General features: G+C 35.1%; 3 protein-coding genes across 3 annotated transcripts; 2 read left to right on the forward strand and 1 right to left on the reverse strand.

Moving 5' to 3' along the window:
* The first annotated feature begins 2,787 nt into the window (after positions 1-2,787).
* On the forward strand, positions 2,788-6,948 carry LOC133852676 (pleiotropic drug resistance protein 1-like). Its single transcript, XM_062289440.1, has 8 exons — positions 2,788-3,318; positions 3,919-4,126; positions 4,874-5,027; positions 5,330-5,348; positions 5,502-5,818; positions 5,944-6,218; positions 6,352-6,584; positions 6,748-6,948. The coding sequence occupies exons 1-8, from the start codon at positions 2,809-2,811 to the stop codon at positions 6,946-6,948; spliced, it is 1,917 nt and encodes a 638-aa protein (XP_062145424.1). The 5' UTR covers positions 2,788-2,808.
* A 1,119-nt stretch (positions 6,949-8,067) lies between these two features.
* LOC133851372 (pleiotropic drug resistance protein TUR2-like) lies at positions 8,068-10,893 on the forward strand. The gene is made up of 2 exons (XM_062287770.1): positions 8,068-8,696; positions 8,961-10,893. Exons 1-2 carry the CDS (start codon positions 8,146-8,148, stop codon positions 10,744-10,746), a joined length of 2,337 nt encoding a protein of 778 aa, XP_062143754.1. The 5' UTR covers positions 8,068-8,145; the 3' UTR covers positions 10,747-10,893.
* A 3,207-nt stretch (positions 10,894-14,100) lies between these two features.
* On the reverse strand, positions 14,101-19,179 carry LOC133851373 (shaggy-related protein kinase alpha). Its single transcript, XM_062287771.1, has 13 exons — positions 18,986-19,179; positions 17,839-18,009; positions 17,626-17,718; positions 17,212-17,271; positions 16,823-17,095; positions 16,662-16,736; positions 16,513-16,569; positions 16,271-16,411; positions 16,134-16,184; positions 15,692-15,787; positions 15,519-15,602; positions 14,627-14,729; positions 14,101-14,514 (listed from the first exon to the last, which is right to left on the reverse strand). Exons 2-13 carry the CDS (start codon positions 17,950-17,952, stop codon positions 14,432-14,434), a joined length of 1,230 nt encoding a protein of 409 aa, XP_062143755.1. The 5' UTR covers positions 17,953-18,009; positions 18,986-19,179; the 3' UTR covers positions 14,101-14,431.
* Between the last annotated feature and the right edge of the window lie 3,859 nt (positions 19,180-23,038).

Here is a 23,038-nt window from a genome sequence, read left to right on the forward strand (position 1 = left end):
CGTCTTTCGCATAGGCGTATACATTACCCACTTAAAAATTAGGGTTAATTACTTTTTTTTGGTATTTGTGATAAGGTCCATCATTAAATATTTAGTTTAATTTCAAAATGTATTGGAAGTGGTACTTGTATACATTCAAACTGCTTTATGCAGCCCATTGACAGGACATGATAATTTGTTTAACCTATTTTCTAAACTTTTTTATTATCTCAGTGTTGTTTTAATTTGGTTTTAGTCTACTGTTGGAGAGCTTACCCCTTTTTCATTATTAAGATCGCTAATTTTTTCTTTCTGTTGGATCAGAAATGAAAATGATCTTTCCTTGTAACCATTGTTCTTATTCAATTAGAAATAAATAAATAAACGGAGATGGTACTTTCGCCCATGTTCTACCTGTAAAATCTATGGTGACCCCGTCAGTGCCTTTCAAAACGTGACATCTATGGGTGTAAAATGAGCTCAACTACTCGTGAACTTGGTTCGATTAAGGGTCCATTTGGGTTTGCGATTTCAAAAATATCGATTTTAAAATGTGCGATTTTAAAAAGTGATTTTTAAAAACGCAGTTAAGCGTTTGGCAAAATCGCAGTTTGTCCTTTAAAATCCCAAGTTAGTTTTTTAAAATATTGAGTTTTCAAAAAAATACTCAATTGCCTGCGATTTGAATAAGCATTTTTCTGTGTTTTCAAATCGCAATTTTCTTAAAACGAAGTTTTCAAACGGTTCATTTTCTGCGATTTGGTTTAAAATCACACTTTTTCTCTACGAAATCGCAATCCCAAACACACTCTAAACTTAATTTGGTTCCAATTCGAATAATAAATAAGTTGTTCATGAACACAATAATATGTTCGAATATTAAACGAGACATATTCATATAAATTCGGCTCGGTTTAGTTAAGCTTGTATAAACTCATATAACTTCATTTTTTTAAAAAAAAAAAATTGAAAAAAAAAATTGCTATTACTTTAATTTTGTAATAAGAACATCTTAAGTAAAAGGAAATTATCTTCATAATATGATAGATATAACTTGAATTATTGTTGTTGTGAGTTTAGTTTTAGATATTTATGTGTACATGAATGTGTTTGTAAGTATGTATATATACACATGAATGTGTTTGTAAGTATGTATATATGGATATGTGTGTGTGCGCGCGTGTTTGTGTATGTGCATGTGCATGATAAATTTATATACATACATATAAACTCAAAATTAAATTAGTTAAGATGAAAGAGTCAATTTATTTAATTAACTTAAATGATAAAATTTTATCAAAAATTAATTAACTAATGAATAGTGTGGATTTACAAGTAAAAGATAAACAATCATGATATTTACTTCATATAAGAAATGAATAAGTTAATTGAGAAGTTCGTAATAAGCTCGAGCTCAATGCGTGTTCGAAATAAAATTAAATGAGCCAAGCTTTAACAAAATATTTAGTTCAATGATAAGTTCAAGTTCGACTTGTATTCAAAATAAAATTAAATGAGCCAAATTTAAACATTCAATACTTGGCTCAGCTCGAATACAACTCTAATAACATCTATACTATATGGCTTATTAATATTATTTAAAATTAAATTTTTTTTTTATAAAAAAAAAAAAAAAAAAGGAAAATAAAGAAAAAAGAAAAAAAGAAAGAAGAAGAAGAAGATACCCCAAGGGGGCACGCCCACCAATAGCCACCCCCAGCAGTGGGAAGTGCCCCCTTGGGGTTGTTTGACGAGCCACCCTTAAGGTGGCTGGGGTGGCTGGCCATAGCTACCCTATATATATATATATATATATATATATATATATATATATATATATATATATATATATATATATATATATATATAATTTTTTTTATTTTTTTCATGTAAATAATATTAATAAGGTATATGAGACATGTGTCGGTTGCTTTTTGATTTGACGTGGCATGTTGTTAAAATATTGGACAGAAAAACAATCTTCATTTTTAGGCTCAAGACAAGTACGTACTACTTACGATACTTTTTAAAATCGAAGTAGCCGTCTGATATTATGCCTTACCACACGAGGGTTAAAGGCATTTAACCCTAAAAATTAATCAAAAGTTACAAGATTTGCTTGGTTGCCCACCCTAAATTACAAATGCTACTCTAGTGTAAATTTATAATTCTGACCGTCAGATCGGTATATGAACCTTCGCAATATTTTAACGACCGTAGGTTTACCTTGTCAAAGTAATGCCACGCCCAATTATATATTAATGCTACACCCCCTAATTATGTCAAAGCAATTTTAACCATGTGAACTCAAATGCATGTTTATAATTAATTAAACCAAATAGCTGGAGTTAAGTATTAGAATATTAGATTAGTAAGTTAATACAATACTTTATCACACAGAAAGTATTCAAAACAGAGACTAAAACCTTAGATTTAATTCATATACATGCTTACACTATGTTGATTATATAATATTTATCGATCATAACAGGGAAAATGCAGCCTAATTAACCACCATATGAGATAATTGTTGCCTGTCCACTTATCCTTGTCCTTATTAGATCTTCCTTACTCCACGTGGCGTTTCACAGTCCCCCTTTCAGAATTGACCTAGCTACTTCTGGTTTACTTTTTCTCCCTAACCACATGAGTTACGTATTGAATGAATGAATAATTTAAAAGCAGCATGTTTTTTTTTTTAGGAAGGTCGACATGGTCTACATATAAACCATGATAGCACTGCCTATATATATATATATATATAACAGTACAGTCTCTTAATCACCGACAAGCATATCCTCCTCCAAATTCTCTAAGCTTCAAAAGAAAATGGCAAACAATTCTTTGAGTACTTCTTCAGATTTCACGTGGTTGGTTTGTGATGATATTGAGCTTAGCGGGATGCATTCTCCTAGACCATCTTCAATCTACAGTGAGCAATACTCTATGAAAAGTGATGGCACTATAATATTGGGAGTTCCAGGCACGACGACGCCGTTGACACCCGTGACACCAACAACTCCGGCCGAGATGCCTGAAACCTTTGGTGGGGTATCGCCCGAGGTTCGACATAAGTTAGAGAATGCCTCGCCGGAGACGGCTAGGCATGTCGCACTGAGGATGTACAAGAGCTTGAAAAGGCACGGGCTGCAAGATGAGGTTGGCAAGGCATTTGAAAGAGAGGGTACTGAGATTGAAGAGCCAGAGGAAGAAGCAGAAGCAGTTGATGGGGTTAGGAAGAAGAGAGAGGAGCTCTTGGGGATGGAGTACATGCTGAGGGATGGTTTTGTTAGTTATCTACGTGACATGGCAAAAATCACTCCCCCAATTCCGCAGCAGGTAGCTTAATTATCCTTAATATTAGGGTTAGAAATTCGTGTTCACGCATCAAGTTCCAGTCATATTGAAACATGATATAAGATTGTATATATATGTTAACTTTACACGACCCATTTAATTAAACAGGTCAAATCCTTTAACCCTAACTTGTTAGGTTCGTGTCGGGTTCGCGGGACATATAAAAAATTGTCAGTCTTAATATTATAACAAATATATATGTATAAATAAACATGAAGTCATCCCACGGCAAATGAGATATTATTTGCTATGGCTTGGCCGGAGCATCTTTTTAATTAGTTTCTGATTGAGATAGTTGCTATATCTATTTGAACTTTGTTTGCATTTGATTATACATTAAACTAAAGTTTAGTGAATATTACATTGGTTTGCCGACCATCTATCCTTTTCTTTTCTTTTCTTTTCTTCTATCTTTTTTTTTTTTTTTTTTTTTTTAAATACATCTATCCTTTTCAAGGGTCGACTATATCCATAAACCTGGCCCAGAAGAAAGACTAGATACATCAAAAAGTATGAACCAGTTATATATGATATATATGGCTTCAATGGGAATATTGGCATTTTTTTATTTTTTTTTTGCAGGTAGTCAGGTTTTCAGGCATAAAGTACACAAGGAAGATTGAGATCTCCAACAATGGATATGAGACATTTGGAAACAAACTGGTGGACTGTTTTGTTGGGCCTTTGAAGAATCTTCTTCAAAGAAAGAATTCAAAATGGTTGCAGATTCTGAGTGGAGTGGATGGGTACATCATGCCTGGGTCTATGACCCTCCTACTAGGGCCTCCAGGTAGTGACACAAGTACTTTTTAAAATGAAATAATTAGGACAAAAAAAAATAAAATTTGAAGATAAGTCTACCGTTTGCTTTTAGGATAAGTAGTGATTTAATATGATATCACAATAGAAATTTTGAATTCAAACTTTGTCTCTGTCATTCACCTTCCATTTCAATTAAATATTATACGTGTTGGATACACGTGAAATGAAGTGTTAGAATATTAATTTAGAGCTTACGTCCACAATTTCATATTAACTTAAGCTTTTAAGATAAATGGTAATTTAAGCAGTCAACAACACTATATATTCATTATAGGAATGAAATTCTTGTTATATCTCTTTGTAATTGAATCCTTAAACTTCCCACAGCTAATAATATACACAACTTTTCTACTCACAAACAAACAATAATCCAAAACTACAATTTACTACATATTCGTTTCAAAGGTAATATTTAATGTGTTTATATACTCCAAAACTATAATTTTCACTGCAGTTCTACTTGCTTTAACATATATCATATCCTAATTACTCAGAAGAAAATAGGGCAAGAAAAATCTTATGAATCCCAAAAAAACGATTATTTGAAGTTCTTTAAGTTTCCCACAATAAAATTTCCAATGAATATTAGCTTGATTTCATGGTGCCACAGTGTTTCCTTTTTTCTTCTTTTTACTTGCAGAGTTGCAGTACAACATTTCTTACATGATTAGACACTCCTTCACTATTGAAATAATCCATTAATTAAATCTTACAGGCAGCGGTAAGAGCACTCTCCTGGAAATTCTGGCAGGGAGAATCGATGGAAATAGCGACTCAACCCTGGAAGGTCTTGTCATGTACAACGACAAAAATGCCTCTGATATTTATCTTAGTAGACTCATTGCATATATCAGCAACCAGCTAAATATGTAAGCACACATTGACCCAATTACCAGAACATGCATATTATACTGGCATTTCAACAACAAGTATTAACTAAACAAGACAAACTTAAATAATTTGTCAGAGCAACCATGAATAAACTTGTGGAGAACTCATTTGACTCCATAATTTTCAGATGCCTATGATTGGAAATCTTTGGGCTCTGTGAATGTAGTAACACACTAACATAGATCCCTACTAATGTGCATATAAATCTACATCAATATGATAATGAAATCAAGATTATATAGATTAGCAAATTCACTTACTTTTACTTGTAAAATTGCAGACACATTCCATTTTTAACAGTTCGAGAGACACTTGAGTTTGCAAGGGATTGCACTCAAGGGCTTCGGCCAGAGAACTTCACTCCTCAGATGTGAAAATTCTTTGCACATGCACTTGTGGAGGGACAGGATCCATTTTTGGAATATGTGTTAGAAATCTTAAACTTGAAGCAGATAGAAAACAAGCTTGTGGGAGAGGAAACATCCGACATTGATCGCCAGAAACTTACAACAGCTGAGTTAGCACTTGGAACATACTCTGTTATGATTTATGACCAACCATTTTCTGGGTCTGATCTTGCAGCTACATATGACCTAGTGGACACCATAAGAACCATTAGCAGGATTCAGCAATCTTCTGCAATCATGTCACTAACTCGACTTTCTCAGGAAGTGTTTGATCTGTTTGATAGAATCATATTGCTTAGTTATGGGCAAGTCTTTTTCCAAGGCCTTCGTCAAGATGCCATTCCTTACTTTGCCAAACTTGGGTTAGTATACAATGTTATAGTAATAGTTGCATCCAAAACAATAAGCTAATATGTGCACACACTTTTTCATAAGTAATTGCATTCAACATAACATTGAAAAGCAACAACACTTGATAATTATTCAGGTATGTAAAGCCATCATATGTGGAGTCCAGTGAGTTTCTTGAAGATATTGTAGCTGGAGATGGTTCTCAGTATATGGTACCAGGAGCAACTCCCTTGACACTAGAAGAGCTAGTAGAGTGCTACAGGGCTTCAGATCAATACAAGGATATAATGAGAATTGTTAACGGAGATGATGCGAAGCACACCTACTGGGTGGAAAGTGAGCATGGGCTTGGAATGTCCCTTAATACGCCATCCCATTGTGCGGTTGATATACAGCCAAGAAGAGAGCCAGGTAAACAAATCATTCCATGAGAATATCAGTAACCTGTCAGAGTAAGCTCTGAAACATACAACTGGAAACTGTTCAAGAATTGGTAACTGAAGCAGCTTCTTCCAACAATTAATTATTGGTTACATGATTGCAGAATTGGTGGTGTCCAAGCTCTCTACCAAAGTAGGGCACTCAGGGGGTATTGAGAGCACGGCAAGAGTTCAGGTTGGGGACATGATCACAGCAATGTCTATGAACAATGAAGAAATGCTATACCTATCAGTGGGACCCCAAAAAATTCAGCACAAACGTGCCTCACATGCATACTCTGTATTGAAGCAGGCACAAGGTCACATTCGTTTCCAAGTTGAGCGCTACAAAGAGAAGGTACATACAAACTGGTTCAAACCAACAAAGAACAGAGAACTAACAAGATGATCAGTTTATTGCTTTTCAAAAGTAATAAAAAAAAATGCAGGCCTTGAAACCAAAGTGAGAAACAAAAGATCGACTGCATGATCTGTACTTACAGTGGTTATCTGTTATTTAGGAGGATGAGTACCAAGCTCAGTGGAAGCAGTTCCAAAGGCCCTTTGTACAAACATGGTGGCATTCCACCAAGACTCTGACCTACAGGCAAATCAAGATCACCAAAAGGCTTCACGCCATAATCAAATTAAGGCTATTCCAGGTCAATACTACCATATCTTCATACCTTTCCCAGCTCATTAAGATCATGAAAATTATCTGACATGTCAAAATTTCAGGTTATTGATAGTCTAGAAAAGCCATGTCTACATAACCAGAAAACCCATAACTTTGTTTCATTAAGTATGCCATACTTAGTAAAACACTAATCCATTGTAAACTTTGCAGGCAATTGTGCTAGGAATGTTTGCAGGAACCCTTTTATACAAACTTGGTGGTCAATACAACCAACAAAAAATGAATTCAATAAGGGCCCTTGGGTTTGTATCCACCATGAGCATTTTGCTCCTAAATCTTGTACAGCTTCCCATCTACATGCTACAAAGGCCAATCTTTTACAAGCATAGGGCCCAGAGATTCTTCAGAGCTTCTTCATATGTTGTTGCACATTCCATCGTCAATCTCCCACAGACCCTCATAGAAGTAATCTTCTCAATCACTTATCCCCTATACAAATAGCCATTGTTATCAAATAACTCAGGCATACAGTGATTCTTGCAGGCTCTGGCATATAGTCTCTGTGTTTACTTTTTAGCTGGGCTATCAACAGCAAGAGATAGGGAGCCATTCTTTGAATATCTAATTCTCTTATTCTTCGTTGCATACTTTGGTTCATCAGTCTTCTTCTTGATCAGTGCTATCTCTTCAGTTCCAGAAGTTGGGAATGCTTTAGCAGGTACTTCTGCTTCTCTGATACTATTATAACTTCCAGGAAAGATATACATTAATGGAATAAAGTGAATTTGAGTGAATATAATCTTGGTTAAGTCTGACTTGCATTTAGAAGATTATGTGTTTTTTGCTGTCCAAGAGTATTAACAGCTCGCTACTTAGATCTCTAAACAGAAGGCCATCCTATTGTCCCACATCATCCATTGTGCATTGCAAGTGTTGTTAGACAGTTGTATGAATAGATAGATATCTGGTAGATTAATGTATCCTTAGAATCTTTGAAAATACACATTGTATGTTCCCTTTGAATTCTCAGTTTCAATAGCCATGCTCCCTCACAATATGTTACTGTAACACTCATCAATCTCATATGGATAAAGAGCACCTCATACTTCATACTTTTAAGTCAATCTTGCTTCAGGTTGCACTACATCTGCATCAAGTACAAAACTCACAATGTTACTTTCATGTACTTCTTGCAGGTCTACTTGTCTCAGTCTTCCTACTCTTCAGTGGCTTTGTGATCTATCCATCCAACATTCCAACTTACTGGAAGTGGCTCACTTACATGAACCCTATTCATTGGGCTAACGTCTCATTTTGCAGGATCCAATTTTATAAGGGTTACACAGACCCTTGTTCCAAATACCTTGGCCAACTTCCTTTTTGTGACAACTTCCCATCAATGACAGTTGGAAAAGCCTACCTAGTTTTCTATGAGCTTTCTCAAGATGCTAAGATATCATGGCTACCTTATGCCATTATCCTAGGGTGGACAGTAATTGTCAACTTGTTAATATTACTGGGGCTAAAGAAGTTAGAGTTCATGGGGATGAGTCAATCGCTGCCCCATCTCAAAAAGACCTCTATAATTAGAAATTATAAGGAAGATAAAGACTCTGAATTTCAGTCATACAATAGCAACAATGAACATTCTAATAATTTTGGTGCTTCTCCACATCTTGAGAAACCATATTTAAGTTCATACAATGACAGAATAAAAGACAATGGAGGTGTCGAGAAATGGATTGACGAGTTCCGAATTGACCTAGAAAGGCACGGTTTAGACATTCCGTTGAAGCAAGTAACTCTACTATTCGAGGATTTATCATTCACAAGGTTTGTTCCCCACTCCAAATCTAACCATTTTTGTCCTAATGTCTAAATTGTCCCAAGAATACTAATAACAATACATTTATTATTATTATTACCTGGAGTGGTTATAAAACACTATGAAAATTTAGAATACAAGAAGAAGAAGAAACAATGACACTAATAACAGTAGCCTGATAACAAATAGAAGGGGAAAGCCTTGCTTGTTTTCTATAAGATTTGAGGCTTGATCCCAATGAGATAATTCTTCACACTTTATTCATGTGTCAGGTATGACAGGGAAACTAAAGAAAGCACACCAGTTTTCAACAGCATAACTGGCTATGCAAGACCCAAGACCATGCTAGCCTTATTAGGTGGTAATAAAACAAGCAAAGTCACACTCCTAAAATGCCTGGCTGGAAGAGTACCTGTAAGTGGAAGTCTCAACGGCAACCTCCAGGCTAATGGTTTGGGGACAGGCGCTACTTTTTCCAAACTAATAGGCTATGTTGAAAAGCTTGATGCCCACCAACCTTACCTCTCTGTCCGGGAATCCCTTCAATTCAGTGCTGCACTACGTCTTAGCCAAGAGATTAGCCCCAAAAGCCGCCGCATTCATGTTGAGTTGGTCCTCAACCAACTTGGTCTACTGCCCTACTCCAATGAACTCGTAGGTTCTCTTTGTGATGCCACTGGAAAAATGTTTGAAATAGCCAAAAAGATAACCATTGCAGTTGAGCTGGCTGCTAACCCAAGTATTCTCCTTCTTGAAGAACCAATCTCTGGCCTTAATACTACAGGAACTTTGACAATCCTCAATATTCTCTCTCAAGTGTCAAATTCAGGTCGCATCATTGTTGCCACTCTAACACACCCTAGTGCACGCACACTCTCATTCTTTGACCTGGCTCTCATTCTAACACGGGAAGGGCATCAAGCATATTTCGGTCCAGTGGGATCTAACTGCAACAACTTGCTAGATTATTTCAAATCAATCCTGAATGCTCCTCATTATTCCAGAAGAGAGAGCCCAGTTAGATTTATTATGGGGGCTCTTGGCCTAGGAATAAAAACGAGCATCATTCCTCTCCTAAATTTTTCAGAAATCTACCAGGCCAACTCTTTGCAAAAGATTAATAATGAAGAGATTTGCAGCATAAAGAAGATGAACAAGAAGAGAAGAAGAAATTATTTATCTTCTACTTACCCAGCTCCATATTCAAGGCAAGCCATTTTGGTACTTCTAAGAACACAACGATTCTTATGGAGGAATGTGCAATATACATACGGTAGGCTTACAGGGTGCGTGATGATTGCTCTCCTGATGGGCTCCCTCTATTTTCAGATCGAATACAATGACATATATGGTGCTACCTCACATACACTATACATATACATGCAACTTATTCTCATAGGAGTGATCTCCGCAAACAACGTCGTACCCCAGATTGGTACAGACAGGCTGGTCTACTTCAGAGAAAAAAGGGCTGGAATGTATCTGCCAATATTTTATCCGCTATCATGGGCAGTGGGTGAGATTCCTTACCTTTTGATAGCAACACTTGCATTTCTAGGAATTGGGAATGGCATGGCAGGTATTGGGACGCAATCCCCTTCAGAGTTCATGGCGTACTGGACGGTGCTCTTCCTGTTTACACTATGCCTAACTTATTTTGGAATGATGATCACTTTCCTAGCACCAATGCCAACACTAGCTGCATTTGCTGTGTCAATTTTGACATCATTTTGGGTTTCAGCTTCTGGTGTAGTGGTAGTGCTATCTGACATTAAGATCTACAGATGGATGTACTGGAGTAACCCATTCCAGTATGCAATGAATGCAATGACCTCAATTAGTTTCTACTGTAATACAAAAGGGTGTGGATCAGAGTGCAGGTGCCCGCGATTGCCAGATGATTCTTATGTCTGGGATAGGTTGGCTACTTTGAGAAACCTGAGCCATGAGAGTATAGATAGAGACATACTCATTTTGTCCACAATGTGCATGCTGTTTGCCAGCCTCGCCTTTGTCTTCTTTGTCGTGATGAAGCATAACTCGCCCCCACACTTATAGAGTGATCATACACATCATATTCATATGGACCTCAAGAAGCAAAGATGGGAAGTGTTTGAGCAAGGCAAAACAAGCAAACAGTGCAAATAAAGCATCTATAGAGTAAAAGTGCACAACAGTTAACCAAAAGAAAGCCTTGAATCCAAACCATACAAAATACATTCAGCTATAATGTATAATACTCATAGCATCCCTTCCTACTTACACCCATAAGTTGAGCAATGTGATGCATTCACTTACAACTGTACCTTTTCCCCTTTTCCAAATTATCACATCGAATTGAGTGGCACTTGATTCTCTAGAAGCACTTTAATAGTACACCAAGCAGCCTAGAGGTAACCACTGGATTAAAAAAGTTCACACAAGCAACAAATGACATTCCCAAAGGGGAACACTTTTTTTCCAGTATAGAATAATGTACCCAAGCCGCATAATTTATTTCAATATAAAATGAAACCATATCAACAGCAGCGAATATAAGTTCTAGGAAACACAGAAGGATTTATATAACTAGCAAAACAATAAAGGTGGCCAAATGAAGTAGCAGACCTATCTCCAATCCACAAAGGGAATATAGTAAAAATGTACCCTTGTAAATTTTCAATCGCAATACATATAAGGTGTTGAAAAGCAATAAGCCTAATATATGATTGTTATACCACATAAGACTACCAACGACAAACGCGATAATTAATTTATCCAACTTATCAAAAGCCCTAACTATCAACTAACACTCCCTCGAGTCTAAACAAACATGTATCTTATAGGAGTAATTCTAGAAGTCATGCTCATGTCCCTCTAAAATTGACGTGACTTTTAAAATTACCATTTAATTTATGATAGATTACTATTGAATTTTAACCAAATTATGATTTTAAAAACCACGTCAATTTTAAAGGGACACAAAAAAAACATGGGTATGATGTCTAGTGCCTCCTCCAATTTGTTGATTTGCTAGGATACGACAAGCTTGTCACTGAATGTTGGAAAGTTTACATATATAATAGGTATCTCAAAATTAAACATACATGTCATTATTAACACACACAAAAAAGATGAAGTACTGATCAGGTTTAGTTCCACCCATAAAATAAATAGAAAAAAAGAACTGCAGTCCAAAAATAGAGAATAAAATAAATGGAATAAACTTCACCTGACATAACTTGGGCATTCATATCCGGTAGTTTTTTCTTGAGATTTAAGTATTTGCAAGAATTCTCATACTGGCAAAACCTTCACCCCCATCATGCCCAAAAAGTAAAAAATAAGAAAATAACATGTTAATCCTAGGCTAACATGTTTCCATACCAAAAGCTAATGCAAAAACTTCCTTCAATCCATTGTTCAGTATCAACTAATACTACCCGAATAAATTTTTTTTTTTTTTTTTTTTTTTTTTTTTTTATAAGTAATACTACTCGAATAATCAAAGTGAACACAATAAAATTTCCAAGCCAAAAAGCAAACGTAAACTCTGCCTCCAACCCATTATTCATTTTGCAATAAACTCTCAGTAATCAAAGAAAATACGCTCAAATTCTCATCTTCAATCAAAAGCAACTGGGCATCATATATAAAGGGTCGCAATATATTGATGTTTGGTTGGTGAGAAAGTGAATCAGAGAGCTTTGTCTCTAAGATGGTGGAGACCTTCAAGATGGCATCTCCGACCACATAGGGTGTCTTGGAATTGCTTGTCGAAGTAGTACTTCCCCAATGGCGCACACACACACTCTCTCTCTCGCTCTCGCTCTCGACTTGTTTATTGAGTCTCGAGTCTTGACCGAACTATACGTCACGTCGTTATTATTGAAATCTTTACGACATGTCTTTTTCCCACCTATCCCACGTCGTTTTACTACCTATCTCTTAAACGACGACTATTATATACGGTACATCGGTTTCCTACTGTCTCCTAAACGACTGCGTTTTTATGCCTCACGACGTTAATTACCTGGGTCCGTTTGGTACAATTAGTACGAACGATGGAAAAGTGAAAGGAAGTGAAATAGTGAAAAGACGGAGGAGGACATACTTTTTTTTAAAATTAGAGAAAATTACTAAATTAGTGGTTTAAATTTGTATCAAATCGAACTTGTAAGGGCTTTGTCAAATGTCAAACCAATTTGCAACGATTGTATCCTATTAATCTACCATTAGATTTGTAATGACCCTTCAATAATAGAAATGACAACATTACCCTTCATAAAATAAAAAATTCCAAAAAAGCCAAAAAAAATAAAAAAAATAAAAAAATTGCTACCCAAAAAAAGTCATGTAATTTTTGTGTTTTATTTTTTTTCCTAAATGAAAGATTGTATAATGCGAAATAATAAATAAATAAACAAAAAATTACTTGGTAACCTACGTTCACGAACTTCACAGGATAAAGCCCAAAAAGAGCTCTTATTTACAATGTAACAAGCTATTATTTATAGAAGAATTAAATAATACAAATAGACTTCAACTACAATTAGATAATAGTATTCAACTATGACTAGTTGATAGACTCAATTGTAACTGTCTTTAACTGTAACTAGGTGAAAGTCTTCAACTGTAACTTTGATTCTTAAACTTCATATATGCTTTGACAATACAATGTATTTTTGTTATTTTAAGGGAGACATTATAACCCCCATTGATAAATTAACCATATCAAAATATTGGGAGAACGTTTTTCCTTGGCAAAAAGAAGGAAAATGAGGAAGAAACTTCTCCTTGTCAAAAGGTGGTTTCAACTTTCAACCACAGGGACTACACTCGGAACCGCCCAAGATGTAGGCCCCGCAACCCTCCTCTACATTGAACAACTCAAATCACACAATTCAAACCAATTGCAGAAATCCTTGTCCTAAACAGAGACATGATTTTCCACAAACGTTCGATACAGTCAACACCCTTTTGGTTAATTGCCATCAGAAAAATGAGTCTAGTCTTCCATGGAACGTTTGTTGGTACTTTGGTCCAGAAAAGGACGGCGACCATTGACCATAAAATCAGTCATACGCCACAATGTAAGAACAGGAACAAAACTTCCTGCCAGGTGGGCCAAACGTGATTTATTTACTTTTTGACAATTTCAACCATCAATTCAATTATTGAACGGTACCCCCATTATAGACTCTGTATTATTCAAACAACAACATAAAACAAAAACAAAAGAAACTGTGCCGTTTTGTTGACCACACCTTTAAGCATTTGGGACAGCACACCTTTTTCTACGAACAATTTTCTATTTTGTGAAACTGACTAGCAAACTACCACGAGGAGGGTGTTCTTAATTCTTATTGGAGAAACAACAAACATTTATATATGACTGCCGGAATCCTAAACTAAGATTGAAATCCAAATACAGATAGAGAAACTACTAGAGATATGCTGATATTGTCTGCTACAAATACCAATACAGAGATGAATAAAAACATTTAGATAGTGTTGATGTTTGTCTTCTATGCGAGGTTACGAGCAGAGCTGTGATACAGGAACAACAGAGGGGTAATCAGAACACCCATTGAGGTTTGGGCAAATAAGTAGAATATCTCTAAATCTGCTTTTACAAATCAAGATAATACAACAAAAGATACATCGAAGAAAGGCGAACAAATAGCGCAAATAGGGGTGGAACACATAGCTTCCTTTTGGGGAAAACACTTTGCGAGTTTGTTACATTTCATATCATATCAAATTACAAACCAAGAAAGGGACATTGCTTTCTTGCATGCTCTGGGATCAATTTCACCAAAATCTCAACCGGCACCCCCTTCAATTCTAGTTGACAAACAGCAGCAGCAAGTGGCAACATCAATAACAGTTGGTGAAGGCTTTTGCATGGAAATGTAAGTTTATAAAGTAATTTAAAGGTTTATAAATGAAGTCATACCATGAGATTTAAAGTTAAATAACGGTGGAAGGAAACGTCCATTTGGCAAGCGAGTGTTTGGATCACGAAGATCATCAAAGAAGGGATGGATCAAGGCATCCAGCTGCATTGCAATTGAAACATAATTAGAAAATCCAAATCTCACAAACAGAGAAACATGAAAACAGAATTAGACAAAAAACACTTCTGATTGTTGGGCAACAAAAACATTTAAGGCCAATGTGTAGCCAACCCCAGATACTTGGAAAATGGATCCTTAGAGCTGACCCTTGTAAGCGGGTCATGGTAAGATTAGTTTGAGTTGATGTGATATACAGTACCAATGTGAAGACATGGTAACAAGATGAGCCCCCCCACCCCGAAAAATAATAATAATAAAAAGAAGAAGAAAAAAGACGTGCTATCGAGATGAGCGGCAAGCCAAGTTTCAAACGGGAATACGCCTGACAAACACCTTGGAAGATACTATTTGCACAGTCCATTACTCTTGATACACATGTCAGACTGGCTCTCAGTCTAATGGAAAATTTATTAATCTTTGACTCGACACCTCTTTTCTCCATAAAGTACAAATGATGCTGCCTGCTATTATATTAGGTGAATAATGGCAACCTACTCTACAAATGATAAACCCTATGTCAGACCGGTGACAGTATAGTCAAAATATTTGGTAGACTGTCATTTATTCTCTTTCCAGACCCACCAATCCTTTAATAAAGGAGAACATGGGATCTGTCATACAACTATCGTGAAAAATTACCTAAAAGGTTCCTATGTTCGACACATCATAAATATCATACATAGCCTAACGAGGAATGTTGCCAAGGGTAAGCAAGATTGAAGGAAAAATAGTTGAATAAGATATTGGAAAATTGAGATTTAATATACTCACGGCTGAGCATCGTAGGTTGGGGGAATATTGTAGTAGTCTCGAAACCAGATCAACAGCTTCTGGAGGCATACGCTTGTGGAATATCTAATTAAACAGGATGAACAGATGATATTAGTGTGAGGGATGCTGATAAAAACAAATGTATGGGATAATGAAATTTCCATTCCAAATACCTTGTGCCATGGATGAGCTTTAATCTGGGGAAACTTGAACTCCGTATAGTTAGGGTTCATGCATTTGATTTCCTCCCTCGTCGGAGTGCCCAAAATCTACAACAAAGAAAAAATCATATTAGATACAGTGAGAGGGGACTAACCACTGTGCTCAGTCTAAGAGGCTACAAGCTAGTGCATCTTCTGGGTCATCGTCAGCCCAGTGAAAGAAGTTTACTGAGAGACTTAAATTTCAATATCCGCTAGATTCTACTTTAAAAAAAATGTCACAAAACAATCCCAGAATTGATGAGGATCATCTAAATCTATGACATAACAATAAGGAAAACCCCCTTTTTCTGTTCTCAAAAATAAGAACAGAATGACACATATATGCAATTAGTGGTAAAAAGGATTTTACAATATTACAGTATTACTGAAAAGTTCACGATATTACAGTTACCTTGATTATCTCAACAAGCTGGTCGACTCCACTCTCACCAGGAAACAGGGGCTGCAAGAATGAAAATCTTATTCTAAGCTTCATACATAAATTACATATCCAGAAGTTCAAAGGAGGTTGAATGCATAATCACCTACCTGTCCAAGCATTAGCTCAGCAAGAACACAGCCAGCAGACCAGATGTCAATAGCTGTAGTATACTCAGTAGCTCCAAATATAAGCTCTGGTGCTCGATAATACCTAGAGCAGATGTAAGAAATGTTTGGCTCCCCTTTCACCTGTCAAGCATCAAAGAAAATAAAGATCAGTCATTCCAATCAAAGTGGAGGCAACTACAAGTTGAAGAAAGACAACATGAATAACAAAAACATAAGCATACCAAGACTTTCGCACTTCCAAAGTCACATAATTTAACCTGGTGGGTATGTGGATTCACCTGCACAAAAGCAATATATTTTTACTTGGAATAAGTTGAAGCTAACAACCATATATCTCAAATAGACATGCAAAATATGTTAGCAAACGTACCAAAAGATTTTGAGGTTTAATGTCCCTGTGACACACTCCAATGCAGCGATGAATGTATGACAATGCCCTAAAAATCTGCAAGACAAAGAATAAGTAAAATATCAGCAAGAGCTAAAACAATCGATTGAACCATGAAACCTGCACATGTCAAGTAACCATACCTGATATGTATAAAGTTTCACATATATCGTCGGCATCCTTTGGTTCAATTTGTTGTAGTGTTTGATCACACGATGAACAGTTTCAGGGACATACTCAAGTACAAGATTAAGGTAAAGCTCATCCTTTTCAGTTGTTGAAAAAAAACAATGCTTCAACGAGACAACATTTGGGTGGTCAAGAAGGCGCATGGTTTGTAACTCTCGATTCTTATACCTCTTGTCCTGAAGAACCTTCTTTATAGCCACAGTTTCACCAGTCTCTAAACACTTGGCCTACATAAACACAGAAAACCAGTATATAGCATTATGAACAATTCAGACTAACTAAAAAGAGGCTAACGTAAGAAATGTTGCAGTCATGTATAATTTAAATGGCATTAAATCCTCACTTGGAAAACAACTCCAAATGATCCATGTCCAACAACACGCTCAGCCATGTAGCTTATGGTCTGCAAACGAACAGATTTAAAAGAAAAATATAAACATATCAGAAATGAGAAAGAAAGAAATAAAGTTTCCACATCAATTGAAGTCCCCGTTCATATCTTAAAAGCCAACTAGTTAAACCATTTATTTAAATCAAGACATACAGATAACAAACAAGACAAATTTTACAATTATTGATGTTTGCAATAATCCTGAACCACCTTTAGTTGATGGCTCATAGAGCATGCATGATAGCAGAAAAAATGAAATTGATACAAAAACAATTCTGATCATTCATTCTGATTTTTTTATTCAAAATAACAGATATGCTCGTTTAAAAGAAATTTTGAAGAATAACTTGTAAGCCAAAGCCATACCTGCTTCGGCTGGCCATTTCTACCACCAATAGTTGTCACAATTATATGACCCGTCTCTGTCCCATTACCATCAACAATTGTGGCTTCCATTTCCTACAAAATTAGTGAATCCTATGAGTAACTAATGGATAAAATTCATAAATAAAATAATCGCTAGAAAAAGAGGAAGAACAATGAGAATAAAGAGAAATGCCAAACCAATGCTGTACTTACTTTGTCATCCCTGATTTTCATGTCATTCATCTCCTCAGGCAACCGATCAACACCTACAGTATGGCCACTGGGCTCTCTCAAACCAGAAGTAGGTGCTACGCCCACTGAAGCCATTGGTTTAAATTTTTGCTTATCTCGTTATATTTTCACCTTGATAAACCAATCATTTACCTGTCCAAATCAAAAGCCACAAACAAATTCAGCCATAGAACTGTACTTTGAACAACATCAAACGATGCATCTTTATCCATCCACCATCATCCACAGGCAATGCATCATCATGTTAAACAAAAAGAAACAGAATGAGGCCTAGAACCTATCAAACTAGCCAACCATACAAGAATTACTCAAACAATGAGCTGAATATCACACAAATATCCATAGTTTCACAACCTAAAGTTTCTGTCCCCGCTCTAAAACAAATTTTTTCTTTTAAAAAAAAAAAGGTTTCAACCTTCGCCAGATTTCTAGTTCTAACCCTTTCAAACACAAAAGAAAGGGATCTCTTTGCCCCAAACACGAACCATTTAACACAAACAGAAAAATCTAACAACATACTTGACATAATCAAAGTATGACTCAAAACTTGTTATTTCCACAAAAGATACTGAAGCTGTAGAAAACCATCAAACAAAATTGCCTTCATTGACACGGGAAAAGAAAAAATTGAGTTCGCATAAGAGATTAGAGATGGGAATTTAGAGAGAGAGAGAGAGAGAGAGATCTGGCGATCAATATGATGAACCCAAAAAGGAATACTTTATTTACCATACAGAATAAACACAAATAAACCAGGAGAAATAGAAGCAAATAAACGCAAAATCTAACGGACCTCATAAATACCCATATATAATTCGAGATAAAAATTCAAGAATCTAAAAATCAAAGCCATCAAATCCAACCCAAAATTCCTAATCAGAAACTCAACAAAATTACCCAAAAAAAAAGGAGCTCATAAAGACCAATAGATCCATACCAACCAAAAGTCTAACCCAGCAAACCCAACCAAAATGCAAAACTTAAATATCAAAACAAAAATAAACAAAACTCAGAACCAAAAAAGAAAAATCATTAAATATATCAAAAAAGAAAAAGAAAAAAAAAAATGGATTTCTGAGGAAAGCGAATCGGAGGAAGAAAACTATACCGATTGTACCAGAAATTTCCAGGCATCAAAAAAAAAAAACGAGCTCTCTGAACAACGACGTTTAGGAGACTCAAAAGCTTAGATCCAGGGGCTTCGATGTGTCTGGGCTTTGCCTTTCCCCTTGAGGATTTGTGTGTTGGAGAGAGAGATTGCTTTGCTTTTTTCTGTGGTGTGTGCTATAATGCGCTGGTAACAGTCAAAGAAGAACCCTAAAATATAATATATTCTTAGGTGTTTTTCTTTTTCTTTTTTCTTTTTTTTTTTCTAGTAAATTATTTTTTAAAAAGAAAAATTACTAAATGGAAATGGAAAAACTTTATAACAAGTCTGGCCTTCTTTTTGACCGTTCAAACTTGCTTTTCAAGATTTGTGTTTTTTTTTTTTTTTTTGAGAATTCTAAAAAGGTGGGGATTTTAATAAATGTCTAAAGGTGATTGATTTTGGCAGCTCTAGTTTGTTAACGGGCAGCCCACTTTCCCATAATAGGGGGGGGGGGGGGGGGGCATTTGTATATAAATAAAAACTATGCACTTTATCTATATAAAAAAAATAATAATAATAAAAAAAAAAAAAAAAAAAAAACTATGCACTTTGGATGCCAAATTATGGAAACTTTTGAGTTATAGTCATAGACATTGAGGGAAATCATTTTAGGATTTCTCATGTTTTCCATCTTTTCACTTAGATGCCATTTTTTAATTTGATAGATTTGAAATTTGATAAATTTCTGTCAATTTTTTCATTAAAAAAATAATAATAATAATAAAATTACTATAAAAATATAATTATGCCTCTCATATTAAATATATATATATATATATATATATATATATATATATATATATATATGAAAATGAGAGGAACAAAAAAAAGGGGTTAGTGTCGTAGGTGGCACAACCCAGCCATGGTTGAGTCATCTTCCAACCATAACAATTCAGGGAATTCTTAAACCATTTGTGTTTGGAGATGACTCGGTCATGGATGACAGGATCATCCCACCCGCAACCACGCTTGTGGACAGGCAAGGGTGACGAACTCATCACCTTCTTTTTGTTTTTTTACTTCTCTTTCTTTTTTAATTCTTTGTCTTAAAGGGCAAGATTGTATTTTTAGAGTTCATTTGTGTTATTTATTTGACCCAAAAAAAAAAAAAAAAAACTATATTTGTAGAGTGGTTGGAGGCACCAAATGTCTCAAATTAACCTATGATTCCTTAATTATGATAGTTGTCTATTAATAACCTTAGCCTTTATTTGTTTTGATTTTTCTCCTAATCTAGTAATCTTAGGGTATAATGAGAGTTCCATAATATATCAAAGTTATAGCATTGCTCATTTTTCATATTATATAGTAAACTGGAATATCATCAATACAAGAGTAGGTTACAAGAGTAGATGGATGAGTTTCTTTGTCAAATATTTTAATAAGCACTTTACATTAGTTAGTCTTATTAACATAGAACTTTTCTCTCATAATGCATTTTTTTTTAATCATAAAAAGGTACATAGCTCAACAAATCCAACACTTAAAAAAAAAAAATTCAATAAATATTGCATTAATAGTCTATTCAAATCTTTACATAATAATACTTTACAAAACAAGGATTTAGCATGCTTGCCTATTTTGACGGCTAGTCGGTCTTCAAGATTAGTGGGATTGCAAATTTTTGCACTCACAACTTAAAAAGATGAACCGCTTCGTCCAAATTTTTTGGCAGTATTGAATTCATACATTGATTTCTTCTTTTCTTTTATTTTTTTGGCCAAAATTTGTGGCCACATTACATCTACAAGAACTTTACCAAGAAACCTCTTCTCATTTTGATCATTTCAAATTTTATTCATACAATTGCTTAAAAGCATAAGAAGTTTCTTGTAGCTTTTATTTGAAGAATTGCTTAAAAGTAATCTCTTTGATAGTTATACTATTTCAAACTTATTGAATTGACCAACTACTAGTGCATTAAAATAATAATCTTTTAATTTTTTTTGTTTGGGTTCTGACCACATTTAATTATTTAAATAATCTCAATTAAAGTATATGAAGTTTCATGTTATGATTCCATAAATTAGAAAGAAAAAAAATAACAAAATGCTTTTTTTTTTTTGTGTGAGGTTAAAATCGTCTTTTCGCAATGGGCGCCTATGTTGTCAAAAGGGAGCGTTCAAATCATTATTCGAACATGCGAATATACCCAAACGCCTTTTGCCGCTTAAAGAGTAAAAGACTGAAGACTAAGCCCAAGCCCATCCCTTAGATTATGTCACATATGGCGAAATTACAACACTACCCTTGTATGTGGAGCAGACAATGCTTTATATAAAGTCAATGATGGTTATAGAAAATTAGGCAGGCCGAACCAAAGGAGGATACATGTTAGATGTCATAGATGAGAATATAGCCATTGATTATTATATTAAAATAAAATTGGGTTATGATTAAAGACAAAGTTTTCATTAAATTTGGGTTTAATCTATTAAACTTAAGTACGTCTTTACAATGGGTCGTTTTCACATGTATTTTTTTTATAAAATTAACAGAATATGTAATTTTCACATGTATTTTTTAAAAATGTAAGTGATGATTAGACTGATGTCAAAAAAGGCTAACCTACTTTTTTTTTATAAAAAAAAAAACTCCGGCCGTCAAAAAAATGTTTAATTATAGAATCATATTTTTTATTTAATGACTGAGTAATACTATTAAGAAGATTGGTATACGATTGTTGATAATGTGGTGTTAAAAATCAATTACCATACTACTTTTTTTTTTTTTATGCCACATCATCGTATACCTGTCCATTAAACAACATTATTTTTAATATTGCAGAAGTGGTGGTAATAACAAAGAAGTAGGGAAATTAGGTGATGATTAGGGAAGGAAGTAGGGCCAGGAGACAATAAAAAACAAAGAGAAAGACTGGTAAAAACAAATAAGCTGTCAAACTTAACAAGGTCCACCAACCCCCCCCCAAAAAAAAAGAAGCCTAATTAAAAAAAAAAAAAAAAAAAGAAAAAAAAAAAAAAGAAGAAGAAAAAGAAAGAAAGAAAGGCCTCAATTTGCCTGTTGTAGGAGGATCAACGTTCCTAATGACACTGGCGGTGCTCCTCTGGCATGTCTGAGTTTTGGTCAATCGAGCACTTAATAATTCTCCATAGGTGTTAGGTTTTGTTTATATTTCAACAATTTATTATTATTATTAATTTTCCTTTAAATTATGGCTAACCACACCTTAAAATGGCTTATGGATCAGGAATTCGGGGAGTACCCAGTTATTCAATAACCTTAGCCAATTGAGGGCACTTTCATCTCTCCCAAAAAAATACCAATCTAAGAGAAAATTCCATTATGCTTAGACCTAAGGAAGAGGGAAGAAATACCAGTATTCTCTATTATCCTCCTCCCCAACCAGATGTCCCCCCACCAGCCTCCTTAGATTGGTGTTTATCTTTTGCTGCTTTTATCTTTTGTCTTCTTGTTTGGAGTTTTAGAAGTCAAATCTACATTCATCCATCCACACGTCTCTCCTCCACATTCATTGGTCTACTCTCTTCTACCCCCGTGGTCCCTGTTCCATCTTGTGTACCACATACGCCTCCATAGCTTGCGAGAGCTACACAAGCCACCACTATCATGGATCTTTTACAGCACATCCATGATATCATGGCCCTCTTTCGAATAATACTTTTGGTCCTTCAAATTTCTCATATTCAGACTTGAGCTTCAACAAAATCTGACATTGCTAGGCTTCTGCCTCATCGCCACAGAAGGGAGGTCTCTCAACTATTGTAAATATTCCTCTTAATCTCTCTAGTTCCCTTGAATGCTGGACATGAGCTAAGTTTTATAGTGTTATCTTGTTAGCATACCCAATTTCCATCAAAGGCCGCTACTACTAACTTCGCTTGCAGCATTCCCATTCGCCTCAATGTTTTATATTAGAAAAATGCACATTAACATGTCAAAAAGTAAGTAATTTTATTACTTCACAATCATGATCACATTTGTCATTTCATGGTGAGAAAATTATCAACGCGGGAACTTGCAAACAAA

This window comes from Alnus glutinosa, chromosome 12 (assembly GCF_958979055.1).
Source record: "Alnus glutinosa chromosome 12, dhAlnGlut1.1, whole genome shotgun sequence".
NCBI lineage: Eukaryota > Viridiplantae > Streptophyta > Magnoliopsida > Fagales > Betulaceae > Alnus > Alnus glutinosa.